At 42.5% G+C, this 14488-nt stretch overlaps 1 protein-coding gene across 9 annotated transcripts in view; it reads right to left on the bottom strand.

Moving 5' to 3' along the window:
* The window catches only part of gab1 (GRB2-associated binding protein 1), a 75917-nt gene extending 61429 nt beyond the window's left edge, over positions 1-14488 (bottom strand). For 4 of the 9 annotated variants that reach the window (XM_038271119.1, XM_038271125.1, XM_038271121.1 and 1 more), the window contains exons 1-2: positions 14044-14488; positions 13815-13966 (exon numbers count right to left, since the gene is read on the bottom strand). In XM_038271119.1, coding sequence (XP_038127047.1) covers positions 13815-13886 — 72 coding nt within the window. In that variant the 5' untranslated portion in view covers positions 13887-13966; positions 14044-14488. Of the gene's footprint in view, positions 1-3012; positions 3527-13814; positions 13970-14043 lie in introns of those variants that run through there. The other 5 variants (XM_038271120.1, XM_038271126.1, XM_038271117.1 and 2 more) reach the window with 4 other exon arrangements.

Here is a 14488-nt window from a genome sequence, read left to right as displayed (position 1 = left end):
TCATGAAATCAGTCGCATTTCAGTGTAGATTTAATGCAGTTTAATGAATACATTTATGAAATTCAAATTTGTCCAAGAATTTTACGAAATTTACACGTAAGGTTTAGCCTCCTTCGTATTCACTGAGAAATTGCAACTGATCCAAATATATTTTAGTTAGAGAACTCATTCAGGAAAACACTTTTGCGCCCTAGATGCACAAAGGAGCATTACCGCAGATCCTTCCTGCCAGCTGCTATTGCATTGATAAATCTCTGCTGCTCGGATAGAGGTAAACAGTCAGATAAATGCAAACAGACATGATGTCAGCAACATAGTTTTTTGTTTTGTTTTTGTTTTTCTGGCTGCAGTTTTTTTTTCCCTGTTTTAAACTGAACATTTCTTGTTTTTAACTGAAAATTGTGTTTTTAATATAAAATGCACAGTATGTTTCTCTTCCTGCCATGCACTTTTACCATTTGCATTTTTAAATGTTCTTTTTCTTTCCTGTTTCTTAGTCTTCCTTTTATATTAATTAAATCTTGAAGGGAAATCAGATGTTCTTGTGGGAGCCTGTAAATTTTCCTGCATCACACCCGATTTTCTTGCTGCAGAACAATAAACGTGTTTCTATTCTATATTGATTCTCCTGAAAACTCGAACTAATACTGACTCCACTCAGCACAGCAAGTATCAGGATGTCTTGAGGGCTAAACCTACATTTGAGCAAAGATTGGATATAAAAAGTGACTTGCCGGTTATCACAAGGCTGAACATAGCAAAACACTGATTCCCTCCAACCAAAACGACCTGATGCTGAAAACCATCCCCAGACTTAGTGTCTCTAATCAGGCCTTTTTATACCGTTCTCCATCCAAGCTGCTCACTCTGAGGACGGTTTGTGAACAGATGGCAGCCTACACAGAGCCATGGGAATGAAAGCTGTGCTACAGATAAAACAAACTCATCTGACTTCAGGATAGGTTCCTCCTCAACAAACAGTTTATTACATTCCCACAGTATCTCCTGTTGGTATTCCACCCAGATAAGTGAAAGGCCACGCTTTTCTCCTTCACAACCTTGACATTTCATCATACAGACCCTTTTTTTTTCTGTAATCACATGCACTTGCCAAAGCTGCATCCTTAAAATGCAACACATTCCTCTGGCATGGCAGCCGAAGTTCACATGATCACAAGATTCCTTCACTGCTGACAAAAAGGCCTCACAAAACCTCCTTTCAGTCTAAACACAAACACTAAAGGCAATGTGTAAATAAGGGGTTGGAAAAATAGGCCATGCCTAAGCTGGTGCATTTAGGGCAAAAAAACAAAACAGAATCAAAACAAGAGTTGATCTTAAAAAAAAAAAAAAAATGTAAAAAAAAAAAAAAAAAAGATGGAAGTCATTCTGTAATTTTAGACGACACGAGCCGTAAACGTTTGTTTTAAAAAACACGCAAGAACTTTCTATTGTTTTTATGAATTCTTATCAAAAAAACCAACAGCTACAGCAGAAAGTTTAACTAGAGTCAACAGCCAGACCACAGAGACAACTGTAGATATTACTGAGTGCAAACTTAATCAAGTAAGAAACTATTTTTCTCAATACATTCAGCCTTTTTTTTTTTTTTTCATCTGTGTCCAAGTAATATGTTGAGAACGTCTGACTGCAGATGAGACAAAGAAAGAGAAGCCATCTTGCATTTAAAATGTTCCGGGTTTTAATCCGGGTTACTTGTCTGCTGCACATTGTGCCAGTGGGAGGGCTGATGTCTGTGAGCTTCAGGAGAGGATGCTGGTCAGAACCGGAGAAAAATACGCTAACCTGTACATCTCTTTCCTCATCTATAGCCAGACCAGGCTCGCTGCCGATCACTTCTGTCAAAATGCTTTTTACTGGATAAATCCAAATGCTGACCCCAGTCACTAACAAACTCAGGCTACAGAGTGATATCGCTAGTTTTCTCTCACCATCTATAGCATCCATGCATTCCTAATGCTAAAGGGGAACACCGTTTTTTTTATACGTTATTACATCATGTTCTATGGGTGAGTAGAACATGATGTAATAACATAAAATCAAGAACCCAATGTAAAAAAAACTTGCGTTTCCCTTTAACAATGTCACTCCTCTGCAACTTCAACCCTGCATTCTGCTAAACCTCTTCCCAATTTTTTAAAGGTAAAGCTAGGCAGCGATAGAGTATTTATTCAGACTTCAAGGGTCCATCAAGAAAGTAGACGTCTTTTCTAAGTCCTAAAACTCTTGGAACCTTCTTAGTTCTCAGACCAAGCACTGGAGCTGCACCAAGAAACTATTGTCTCTGCTCTGCTGGCAAAATGTATTTAATTAGTTTTGGTCCAGAAAGAGGTTAAAGTGTGATACTAAATACAATAAGATCAGTTCTTGAGATGTATCCAGTGCAAGTTTGATGGTGCAATGTTTATCTTTGCTCAGTTTTAGGAAATTTCACAGACTCCTAAGTAATTAACCTTTGTGCTTATAAACAATCTGTTACCAAGAAACAAAAATAATGAAACCATTCATCAGCTTTCACTCTGATGAAAGCAGAAAAGAAAACATAATTTATACGTGTGGAATATAGTTCTGCATCCCTGCCATGATACAGATTCAGATTAAACTAAATTCAGTCAGACTAAATCTGATTAAACAAATGATATTAAAACTAGAAACTCTGCTAAACTGTGATGGCCTTTTTTCTTATTCAGCCCAGAGTTTTAATAAAAGCATGACATTTTAAAATTATGAATCGTCTCACTGCTTCATTAAAACTTTTAACCTTTTCTGCTCTTCAAAATGGATCCTAACTCCTCCCTAAACATCTGGAGACCAAACGGCTTCAGGTACTGAAGTGCTTCTATTTAACACCTGAGATATGAATCTATGCCTGGTTAATCAAGCCTCCTACATCACTAGTATCAAATAATCTGCACTCTTTGGTAAAGAAAAAGACAAAAACTGGAATTTTTTCATTGAATTTCTAAACACGTTTTCAAAAAACTGACCCACCTTTGAGTTCTACCTCTGGTGGCTCCTCAAAGTCCCATTTGTTGAACAATGAGGAAAAATTAGGGACTTGATTCCAGTTTTCCAGGACATGAAGACAAGGACTAAAGGACATGTGAAAGCTCCTCGGAATGGCAGCAGAATACGTCTGTCAACATGGAGAGAAAACGTCCACACAGCGTCCAATCTGTCCCCACCGGGATCCGTCCCAGAAAGCAGGGGTCTCTCAGCTTTTCTCAGGGTGTCTGTTTGCCTGTGCATGTCCTCTGGCTAAGGGCCAGGACTAGGATATCACTCACAGCCATCGTAGCTCTAATGCAATCAGGGACTGTGGCCAAACCAGAACCTCTTCGTCTAGATCAGCAAACTTCTTTCACTTTCATATCAACAATTATTGAGCAACTGCAAAAAAAACATGAGGAGTAATAAACCCAAACGGCTGTAAGACGGGAACAGAACTGACTTTGCTCAGACTGTCTGCGTCACAGCTGCATGGGAAATAACACAAGTTGATAACAATATTTCACAGCTAGTCGAAACACCCTCCCCCCCCCCATGTAGTGACGCCTGCAGCAGAGAGCAGGTGAAGAGGGCAAAAAGAAGCATGACAGCAGTGGGCTATATTAAGGGGCTGTGGGCGTAGCAGCTAGGCTCAGATCACAGAGAACGTCATGACAGGAATGCCTGCTGTGGGGGGGGCTAAAAGGACAGGTGACCTGCTAAATTTAGCAGCAGGTACATCGCAAATAATTAGAGTGAGTGAAACTGTTTCATGGATGATTTAGACATACGGTTTATTTCTAATTATTTGGAAGTTTTAAAAACCAAACTTTGTCTCAGAAGGTTGATTTAACATTTTTTAATTGTTGAAGCTTGTGGTGTTCCACCCTATGACACAACTCTAGCCTCGTCAAAATAATCTATACCTAAATATAATCGAAAGTTAAAACATTTAAAGATTTTCTTTTAAATTGATATCAACTTTAGGCTCCGCCCCTTCCCAACCTACAGGCCTTATCAACGCTGGAAGCTGGAAAGGCTGCAAACATGCTGACAACGCCGAAAACATGCAAAGATCTTTATGGACAGAAGCATTGTTCGGAGGAAGTCCATATATGATAGATGGACGAGATAAATGCTAAGCTAGTGTTATATGCTAACCTAACGATACAGCGCTTTTATTTTGGAGCAGCGTAAAAAGGGCAGTGACATAGTAAAGCTTCAAGGAGCTGAAGCCAACGCTGGCTGTTATGATGTCAACGGTTCAGTCAAATAAACGACACAAAGCACAGTCCACAGAAGAGGGTCATTATGAATTAAAAAAAAAAAAAAAAAACATGGAAAACATCCTGATGAAATAAAAGCCTTTTGAAAATGCACATTTTAAATGAAAACTATTGGAGTCAAATAAAATTTACCTAATTGTGAAACAAATAATACTTTTTAAATTATCTTACAATATATTTTCTAATAATGAGCAGATCATTTTATATTATTTAAATATATTAATAATTCAATTTCATAATTTTTTATGGGAGCATGGTGCCTTTAAGTTTTCAGACCAGAAGCGCTCTGAATACATGAGGACCGTTGCTGTTCACTGAAGCAGGAGGTAGAGCTGAGGAAGCGGTAAATGTTATATTGACGGATACCTGAGCGAATGCTGCCAGCAGAGGGCGACGGCGTACCAGAATATTTATGCCTGCTGACAGTCCCTGGTAAAAAAATTATTTTTAGTCTCAAAATGGAGAAAGTAAACACTGTCAGCACCAACGCTTGGTGTATATTGATTAATTAAGCCCAATTTATGCTTCTGACGCATAGCTTCTGCAAGCGGAAGTGCGCAGTCAAAAGGCAGCTGTGACTGGTCCTCTGTATGCCTTTCCGGCTGTCTGTGTGGTCGTCCTTCTCGATTCGGTGCCGGGGCGCGCCATTTTTAAAAATCGAGGAACATCTACAATGGACAACTACGACGAAAGGTTAATCTGCCTTTTTGCCAACTCTATTAACAGAACCTGTTCCGTGACCGTGATATCCTGCAGACGCGCCACTGTTCTCTCCAACTTACGCTTTGGCAGGAAACTGCTGTGCGTCGCTAGAAATTCCAGACCGACGGTGCAGAAGTAACAGAAGATAGCGATGAGAAAACTAAATGCAAAAACATCACAATCACTTATGTTGCTGGAGTGTCTGAAAAGCTCAAGAGGATTTTCTCCAAACACAAAATCCCAGTACATTTCAAGCCAGGCAGAACCCTTAAACAGAGGCTGGTGCATCCTAAAGATAAAACCCCCAGACCGAATATGAGCGGAGTGGTATATGCTGTTCAGTGCAGCGAGGAATGCTCTGATCTTTATATTGGAGAAACCAAACAACCTCTCCACAGATGCATGGCCCAACACAGAAGAGCAGCCTCCTCTGGACAAGACTCCGCAGTACACCTACACTTTATGGACAAAGGACATTCTTTTGAAGACCAGAATGTTCACATTCTGGATAAAGAAAATAGGTGGTTTGAGAGGGGCGTGAAGGAAGCCATCTATGTTAAGAGAGAAAAACCAACTTTAAACAGAGGTGGCGGACTCAGATTCCAGCTTCCAAAAACATACAATTCAGTTATAGAGACGATTCCTTCAAGATATCACCAAACCCCCCACCCCATCACAGAGGAACAAGGGACCTACCCGCTCCAGCCGGTGAACAATACCTCCTTAAAGACCGACTCTTAACAATCATAGACAGGTTTCAGGTATTACAGGAGACAATCCCCCCCCTTTAAAGACCGACCTTCAGAATCATAGACAGGTTTCAGATATTACAGAAGATACATAAGGAGCCCTGGTGCAAAGTAACGGTACCAAAGGAAAACCCTTACATCCACAGAGTTGAGACAAGTAGGTACCAGTGGGAAAGGGTTATAATCACATGTTGATGTTAGCATGTAGCGATGGACCTGAAGGATGCTTTTTTATTTTTACATGAGAGCAGTAAATTGGATCAGAACCTTTATTTCAGCAGACGATGGAAGTGGAACACCTCCACCTGACCAGACAACCACTATTTAAAATATAGTGTTTTCTGTCATCTAGTTTAATGTCCGTCGGAGGAGGAAGCCCAGAGAGACTGCAGCATTAGCCCCTGCTGCCCCTCCCCAACTTGTTGAACAGTGTAATGGATCTACATTATTAATGCTTTCACTGTTAGAAACGGAACAAACTGCAAATCTGTGACTAGAGAAGGACTAAAACTTGTATTAATTAAGAAATAATCAGACTTCAGATGCATTTTGAACTCGCTTAAGTTGTGCATCTAAACATTTAAAGGAATAGTACACCCAAAACATGATTAGCCTTCATTTTCTACTCACCCCCACGCTGAACAACACTCTGGAGTACTTTTTTGATATCTCAAATGCATCTGGAGATCTGGGAGGCTTCTTGCTGTCTGCTGACATTCAAATAATGGAGGTCTATGGTGACCGAGGCAGAAAGGTCCATAAAAGTCCACAAAAAACGTGTCAATATTCCTCCATACTGCTCGTCCAATGCATTCCAAGTGTCCTGAGTGGGTAGCATCCAGAATTTACTCGAAACGAAGTCATTTAGAATGTTTTTAGAGCATAAACAGTAGTGTATAGGATTTCCTGAAAGCGCGCGCGGGCGCGTTCAAGACGCTACGGAAGCCGGCTGACCAAACCAGATGAAAGTGCGCATTCAGCGTCTGCTCTGCCAATAATGCAAGCGTAGAAGAAGAAATGTGCTGTTTACCTGTGCAAAGAAAGAAACAACGAAAGAAAAATGTCTGAGGACTTCAGTGTTGAGGAAGAGCATGAGTTCTTTGCCGAGCTGAATGCGCTGGTTTGGTCTGCCGGCTTCCGTAGCGTCGGGAGCGCGCATGTGCGCGCTTTCAGGAAATCCTATACACTACTGTTTATGCTCTAAAAACATTCTAAATGACTTCGTTTCGAGTAAATTCTGGATGCTACCCACTCAGGACACTTGGAATACATTGGACGAGCAGTATGGAGGAATATTGACACGTTTTTGTGGACTTTTATGGACCTTTCTGCCTCGGTCACCATAGACCTCCATTATTTGAATGTCAGCAGACAGCAAGAAGCCTCCCAGATCTCCAGATGCATTTGAGATATCAAAAAAGTACTCCAGAGTGTTGTTCAGCATGGGGGTGAGTAGAAAATGAAGGCTAATCATGTTTTGGGTGTACTATTCCTTTAAGAACATCGGTCTACTTTACAACCCGATTCGGTGAGGTGGTTCTGTTTTCAGCTTAAACTGAGCTCCATGAGTCAAAGTTCTGAGTGAGAGGAGGGAGGAAAACACCTCTGGTTTCATGTTAGGTAGGCGACTCCTGCAGGGATCGTTCATCTGTCCAGCGAGTCCCTGGACATAAAGATACCCAATGTGGCCTGCCTACAGAACGACAGCAGCTCCTAAAAGAACTCAACCAGACCTCCTGATGGGAAATAAACTACCTGCTGGAGAGAAAGAATGACCAGGTTCAAATAACCAGCATAGAAAACACCAGGAGCCCCCCCACCCCTCCCCTTTCTTTCCCTTCACTCGCCATCTGGTAGCCATCAGAGGCTCACACAGGAAGGGGCGGCCGGCTCTTACTGGGCGCCAGGGAGCGGCTCGTCTTCTCTCTTGGTGTTAAGAGAAAAAACAATAGCCTGAGCAGGGCAGGGTGGGGCAGGGTGGGGGGGCGCGGCCCATCAGCCCAAACTGAAACAGTCTGCATCAGCAGGCACTCACCCCCCTGCAGCCCAGCCAAGTGCAGCCCAGAGCGGCCTCACATTCCAGTCAAGAGTCTCTGGGAAAGAAAAGAGGCCGTCCTCTCTGCACGCCGCCTCACCAAGCTGCACTGAGGAACAAGCTTTTTCCTCCTTTAATCATAACGTCAGTTATTGATTGCAATCGCTGCAATCGTTCTGGTTCTTCACACCACGCTGCTCTGTGCATGCATCCATTAAATCTGACAGCTGATCATTTAGCATTTCCAAAATGACATGAAGGCCAGTCTGATGGCAGCCCTCTGAGCCATCTGGGCCTCCGTACTGAACTGTTTTGATGTCCTCACCACACTACAACTACGTTCTGCAAATAGAAAGTAGCCTCATGGCACACACTAATTTTACCGCTGCCGTCTTTAGCTGACAAGTTGGAACATGAAACAAACTGAAAGCCCGACTGAAGCATTTGATCATTTTGGTTCACAGCCTGGAGCAGCAGAACGGGAAGGATCAGAAAGCAAACAAGGAACGGTGCAGGAAAGGTTTGGACAGTGAAGAGCAGATTCCAGGAGGAGCCCTGACCTCCAAGTTCATCCAGTGAGGAAAACCTGAAAGATCCCGCCTCTCAAACTTGGACAGTGATCCAACTTCCATCTGAAGATTCTCTGTTTCTTTTAATTATGCAGTAATCAGACACTGAAGCATCAGGATCAAGATATAAAGGTAAAAACCAGAGGTGAACAGCTTCAACGCCCTGCCAATCGATCTAATCTATTACTGCAAAGCTCCTAAAATCAGCTGCTCCAAATTTAACAGCGTTAACTAGTGCAGTTAACCATTTTACCTGTTTATTGTTACACTGGTATTATCCATATTTCAAATAAAACAATAAAAAATGTCATTACTAAAATATCAGTAAAAAATTGGAATCAGCATGTTGGGCTTTTGAAAGGTCAGCGACGGCCTAGGACACTTTAATGGATGCACCCCGGATGTAAATAAAATTAAAAAAACTTTTTTATCATTAAAGAGATTCAGACTTTAATGTAATTAAAAGGTAAACTACTAGTGTGATGAGAGGATCACATGGACTGGATTCAAACCATCTAAAGCATGTAGATCCTCTCATCCTCAGTTCTGGGGGCGGGCTTTCCTCTGGAGTCGGGAGCAAAGACGCTTTTCTATTGGTCTGCAATGTTTGATTGGTCCAGAGCGAGCGTTTGGATTGGACTGGAAGGGAAAAGAATGGGATTTGGAGAACGCAATTTGAAAGAGAGCAATTTGCAAAACTCAACTTGAAAAACTGAAAAAGAAAAAAAAAGAAAATATAAATTGTATAAAAAAAAAATATCTATATATATATATATATTTAAAAAAAATATATTATTTTTTGAAAAAAAAAATTACGAAACAGCAAAGTTATTCTCAAAATAGTTTTTTTAAGAGGTTTTCGGAGTTGAATTTATTTGGTTTAAATTTTTTTTCTCAAATTTCCAATTATAAACCTTCTATATGGTTTTTCCAGTGTAGTCCTGTTTCTCTGACTGTGACTAGCTGGATGTGCTCTCTTCATCCTCTGACATGGGAGCTGGCTCTGAGCTCGTCTGCCTGGCTGTGTGTTTCCTGGGACTGAACCCCAGTCGGCCTCGGCAGATGGCCGCTCACACTGAGCCTGGTTCTGCTGGAGGTTTCTTCCTGTTAAAAGGGAGTTTTTCCTCTCCACTGTCACTACAAGCATGCTTAGTGTGAGGGATTGCATTCGAGTCGATGAAATCAACTGGTTTTCTTTAGATAGAAAACTTTGAATCAATTTGACTGTATGATCTGGTGAACTGTAAAGTGCCTTAAGATAACATGTGTTGTGAATTGGCGCTATAGAAAAACGCTCCACATTTACACAATGCTTGATATTTTAACTTAAAATCCTGTTCAAAGAAAAGCCTGCTGTTGCTTCTCAACATGGAGGCATTTAGGTGACTGTGGTTATGCAACAACACATGTAACTCACTATGAGGTTCACCAAATGAATAAATGTGATTAGTTGGATCTGAAATTCACCAAAGCCGGAGAATAAAACTTCTTTCCAACCAGATCCTCCTTACTGACTTTTACGTAACGCCAGCTGGGATGAACCAACCATCAGTTTTTATGTGTAACTCCTGTCTTGCAAAATAAAAGCAAACATTATCAGGAGCCGCTTTTTCCCTGCAAATAAACCCGGCTGAGGTAGCTGCTGCTGCTGCTTCCTGTTCATGGATTTGTTTGTCTTCTGGAGGCAGTGACATGATTTCTGGCTCGCTACTCTAGAAATACACAAACAAAATTGCAGACGCACCACAAACACGTTCACTTTTGTCCTGTTGTGAAACAAAGAGCACTTCAGGACAGAGGAGCCTCCGACGTTTCAGGCAAACTTTTAAAACAAAAATGTTTCACATCTAAACCGGTGAAGCTGTTTTAACTTCCCAATGAGTCTTTGAAACCGTCTGTTTACCAGTTTGGCTGCTGGGAAACTGATCCCCTCACACCGGTGGAACCAGTGACAATAGTGGGATGAAAGGAGCTGGGACACGGAGAACTCGGATCAATTTTTAATGCTCATTTGTTTGTAATGGACTTGAATTATTAATGTCATCTGGAATCCATTTCCAGGCTGTGGTAGATCACACAGAGCGCCACAGCCAGGACGCCGGGCAACAACAACACCTCGTTAGCCTGATAGGCTAACACTGTACACAGCCGCCTCTGTTCCAGCCGGACCGGATCGCTTGTTTGTTTGTGTCTTGAAGCACATGCAGGGGGGGGGCAACAGAAAGCGTTTGTTCTCTGTTCCACTTGCTAAGCAGATTTAATGAATCCTCTACTGAATGGAAGAGCTGGGCCTTTGTTTCCCTGCGGCCGTGCCGTCACATTTGTTGTGTTCAGGTTTCTGGGTCCAAATGTTGGAAAACGTTTCATCCCTGGCAGGCAGAGAGCCCCGAGCACTCGAGATCCGGCCCCCCAGTCTGCCTTTTTACTGCTGTCGGAGGAGGACCTCTGGGGCCCGCTTACACTGGGGCCCTTTAAGGGAGACAGGAGTTCCTCAAAGTCCAAACATGCCACAGAGGAGAAAAGTCAGGAAACACAGAAGTTGTGCTGATCAAGAGAAAAAATAAAAACATCCCTGTCGGAATAACAGGAAGTCCATCAAAACATGAAGTGAAACACGGGCCAGGATAAGAGGCTCACAGAACCAGAACCCAGATCAGAGCAGGAAGCAACAGATACTCCAAGAGATCAATTTATAGATGTTTACAAGAATAATAAAAACATTAAGGAACAGGTGATATAATCAGACAGTGCTGCAACAGGTGGGGGAGGGAGAGGAGGTTATTTTCAGGCAGTGTTTCTAACTAGTCTGTGAAGGACCCCCCTGGCCTGGGGGTTGGGTCTCCTTCACCAACTTGTCTGTTATCATCTGCTTCGTATTTAAAATTACTTAGAAAAGCAAAGCTGAGGAAATGAACCCACACACAGACACACCAAAATTCCCACTGGATGGGGATGGAAAGCCTCCGACGCGTCCTGAGCCTGACTGTCAGAACCAAAGTCCACTTTGACCTCTGCTGCTTCACGTTTACACTTATGCTAAAAACTCTGATGGAAAAGAGGAAGCAGGAAGTTTCAGTAGAAAAGGACAAAAAGGTTTTAAAGAATAAACAGTTTCTGATCAGAAACCATCAGAGGCAGCAGCGATGGTCAGAATATCTCCTAAAGCTCAGGAGCCAACATCACAGCTGCCCTTTGTTTAGTCCAGAACCAGAACTGTTCTGGGTCTTGAAAATGTCCTAGTATTCCAGAGAAATTAATCCATCGGGACTTCGCTTCGACATGTCGGTTCTGAACAGGACGTCACGGCGGCTCGAGCTCAGAAACTCTGGCTTAGTCTGAACATCCGCCCTAACCCCTCCATCACTATATGGAGCGGGGACTATATACTGAACTGAGTTAACTGACCATTTCAAACAGATGATCACTAGTTTTCGCTCCTCGTTGGTCACGGGCCTCCGGGTCCCCGCACGGTGCCTGTACTAGACATTTGGACACTCATATGAAAGTGTGTAACCATTATATAGTACTCTATATAAGAGTTAACAAGGAAGACGATCTGGTGCTTTTCAGGCAATGAAGGCACCAGAACCAGAACCCACAGGGCCGTGGTTCACAGCATCGTTATCAGAAAGACGTCAGAGAACTGATATGTTCAACCAGCCAGGAAACACCAGCTGGTTCTGATCCACTGGGATTTCGGAAGTCTTCCATCCAATCAGCCGTCTACCAGAACATTCTAGAACCCTATTCTAGAACACTGTAAACCAGAGGTCACAGATTAGCAGACCGCAGTCCGGATGCAGACCCACCTGCTGGCTAATCTGGATCCAACCTGATTTAAAGCATTTATAAATTACCGTATGTTGTGTGACGGCTGTGCCTAACTTCACTTGCTCTGCTTCTCCTGTCATATGGTAAAGCCGTTGGGACCAGGCTGCACGTGATAAAAATTAGCCAATGAGCTGCAGTCAGTCTGGGTTGCTGCTGCTGCTACTTTTAGACTCAGCAGGCAAACCTGTGGCAAGCCGTGCGATGGGAAAGAAGGAGAAGACGATGAGAAAAAGAGCAAAGAAAGTGTGGACTGCTGGAAGAACCGCAGTGAACTGGTGAAAGAGGATGTTTGGCTCAACCTGCTATCCTGAAGCAGGATTCTCCACCATGAACAGAATCAAAAATAAATATTAATCCAGGCTCAAAATGAGCTCCTTGATATGTGCTTTAGAATGGCTTTCTCTATTCAAACCCAGTTTAAAGCCTTGCAGGTCAGCATAAAGCCCACTGCCAACATTAAGCCATGAATAAGAAAGAAAAAAAGAAAGAAAGAAAAACGGTCAGTTCAGGTGAATTATCAAATACGTGAATAATGAAATTGTCTTTATACCAAGCTAAACGATTTTTTCTCTACTTCCAAAAACACTATAGATTTTAAAATGGAAAAATTTTCTTTTTTTTTTATACCTTTACATAAAGATTCTATGTATAACATGGATACATAAAAACCTAATTTTATTTCAGTGTTAAATTCTGTTTAAAGTAACAGATTATAATTTAAAAAAATGTCTCCAGACCTTTACTGGTTTTTGATTTTCTTTATTTGGACCCAACTGATCTTTAATTGGTTAGCCCTGCTGTAGACAGTACCAAAGGCCGGTCCAGCTAATTGGGTGCTACTGAGGTTCAAGGTTTATTTTTGCTGATGCATTCATAACTTTTTGATTAACCCGTTAGTTATTACCAAAGGAGAGTTTCTGACAGAACCAAGTGAAGCTGAAAATTTCCCTCTGAGGAGTTCTGGATGGAGAATATTTACACTTTACTTAAAATATTTAAAATGAAAGTCTGAATTTTTCCATTTTAGTGAGTTCTTCCTTCACCAAACGTCACGTTCTACAGCAGGTTCCTCAGTTCTGGTGCTGAAGGTCCGCCGTCCTGCTCCATTTAGATGGTTCTCTGCTTTAGAACCTGTCTACTCTGGTTCATCAGTATCTGACCGACTGATTAACTGAGACTTATTTCAATACTCGATTAATTTGACTGAGCAAAGATAAACACAGCCTTGGCTTCTATTGGACCCGAGCAGAACCTCAGGCTGACCTCCAGCACGCCGTGCTGCATCAAGTCAACTCTATACAATTCACTTCTACAGCTCCAATTCACATCCCAGGTACTTTATAGAAACATTTCAATCAGATCAGCCAAAAGTTTGAGATTTCTACCAGAAATAATGATCCTTAATCTGATCCTCTGAGATAAAGACGTTAATCGTCTGTAAAATATAATCAAAATGACAAATTACATTCTATGTGGTGTATATCTATAGAATCAAAGGGTCAAACACAGTTCAAACCACAAAGAAGAAGAACTTTGTTTTTTTCTTGATGTAAACAACACTGGGCCCCTGGCTCTCTCTTATTGGGGCCCCTGGCTCTATCAGCCCCACTAAAAGGACCGGAAGCGGACTTACGTAACGTCTCAACTTTTTTTCAGGAGGAGACTTTCGCAGCCAGCCCTGGCACACCACCTCCCCCCCGCTCATCGCGGCCCCTGCTCCCCGGACTCCGCTCGGCTTCGCTGGTCGTGGGGAGGAGGGGGTCTCCGCCCGCCTCAGCGCTGTCACTGCAACACAAGAAAAGTTGAAAATGAAGCATTTTGGGGGCCACAGAGCCTCGGTCCCTCCTTCCACAGACACTCACCGACAGCAGGGAGTTTCTCAGAAATGAACACAACAGATTCCCACCAGTTGGAGTCAAATCCACGCACTATTTCCCACGCTCGGAGTGAACACAGTCCTGCTCTGTTTTGCTTTTATACAAGAAACAAAACCCCTAAAAAAGTCCAACTCTGTTTCAGAAATGAAGAACTGGTTCTGAAAAGGTGAAGTTTCTCTGCTTTGTTTTTCCATAAAGCTAATCCCAGTCCGGAGCGGAGCGGCGGCTCCCACTTGGTGACGGTGGCTGCAAACGTCCCACGGCGACCCGGCGCATAATGCTCGAACCGCGGCAACCTTTGGACGGAACCACGGCGCTCACAGCCAGCTTCTCCTGCACTTTACTGCCATGGTCCCTTAATAGTGATTGACAGCGTGTCTTTCCCTACAGCCTCCACTAAAACACAGCTGAGTCAAGCTAGCTGATGCGC

The sequence above is a fragment of the Cyprinodon tularosa genome, unplaced genomic scaffold (genome assembly GCF_016077235.1).
Source record: "Cyprinodon tularosa strain WSP-4 unplaced genomic scaffold, ASM1607723v1 ctg79, whole genome shotgun sequence".
NCBI classification, from domain to species: domain Eukaryota; kingdom Metazoa; phylum Chordata; class Actinopteri; order Cyprinodontiformes; family Cyprinodontidae; genus Cyprinodon; species Cyprinodon tularosa.
Note: the sequence above shows the minus strand (reverse complement) of the source record. Positions and strands in the feature narration are given on the sequence as shown.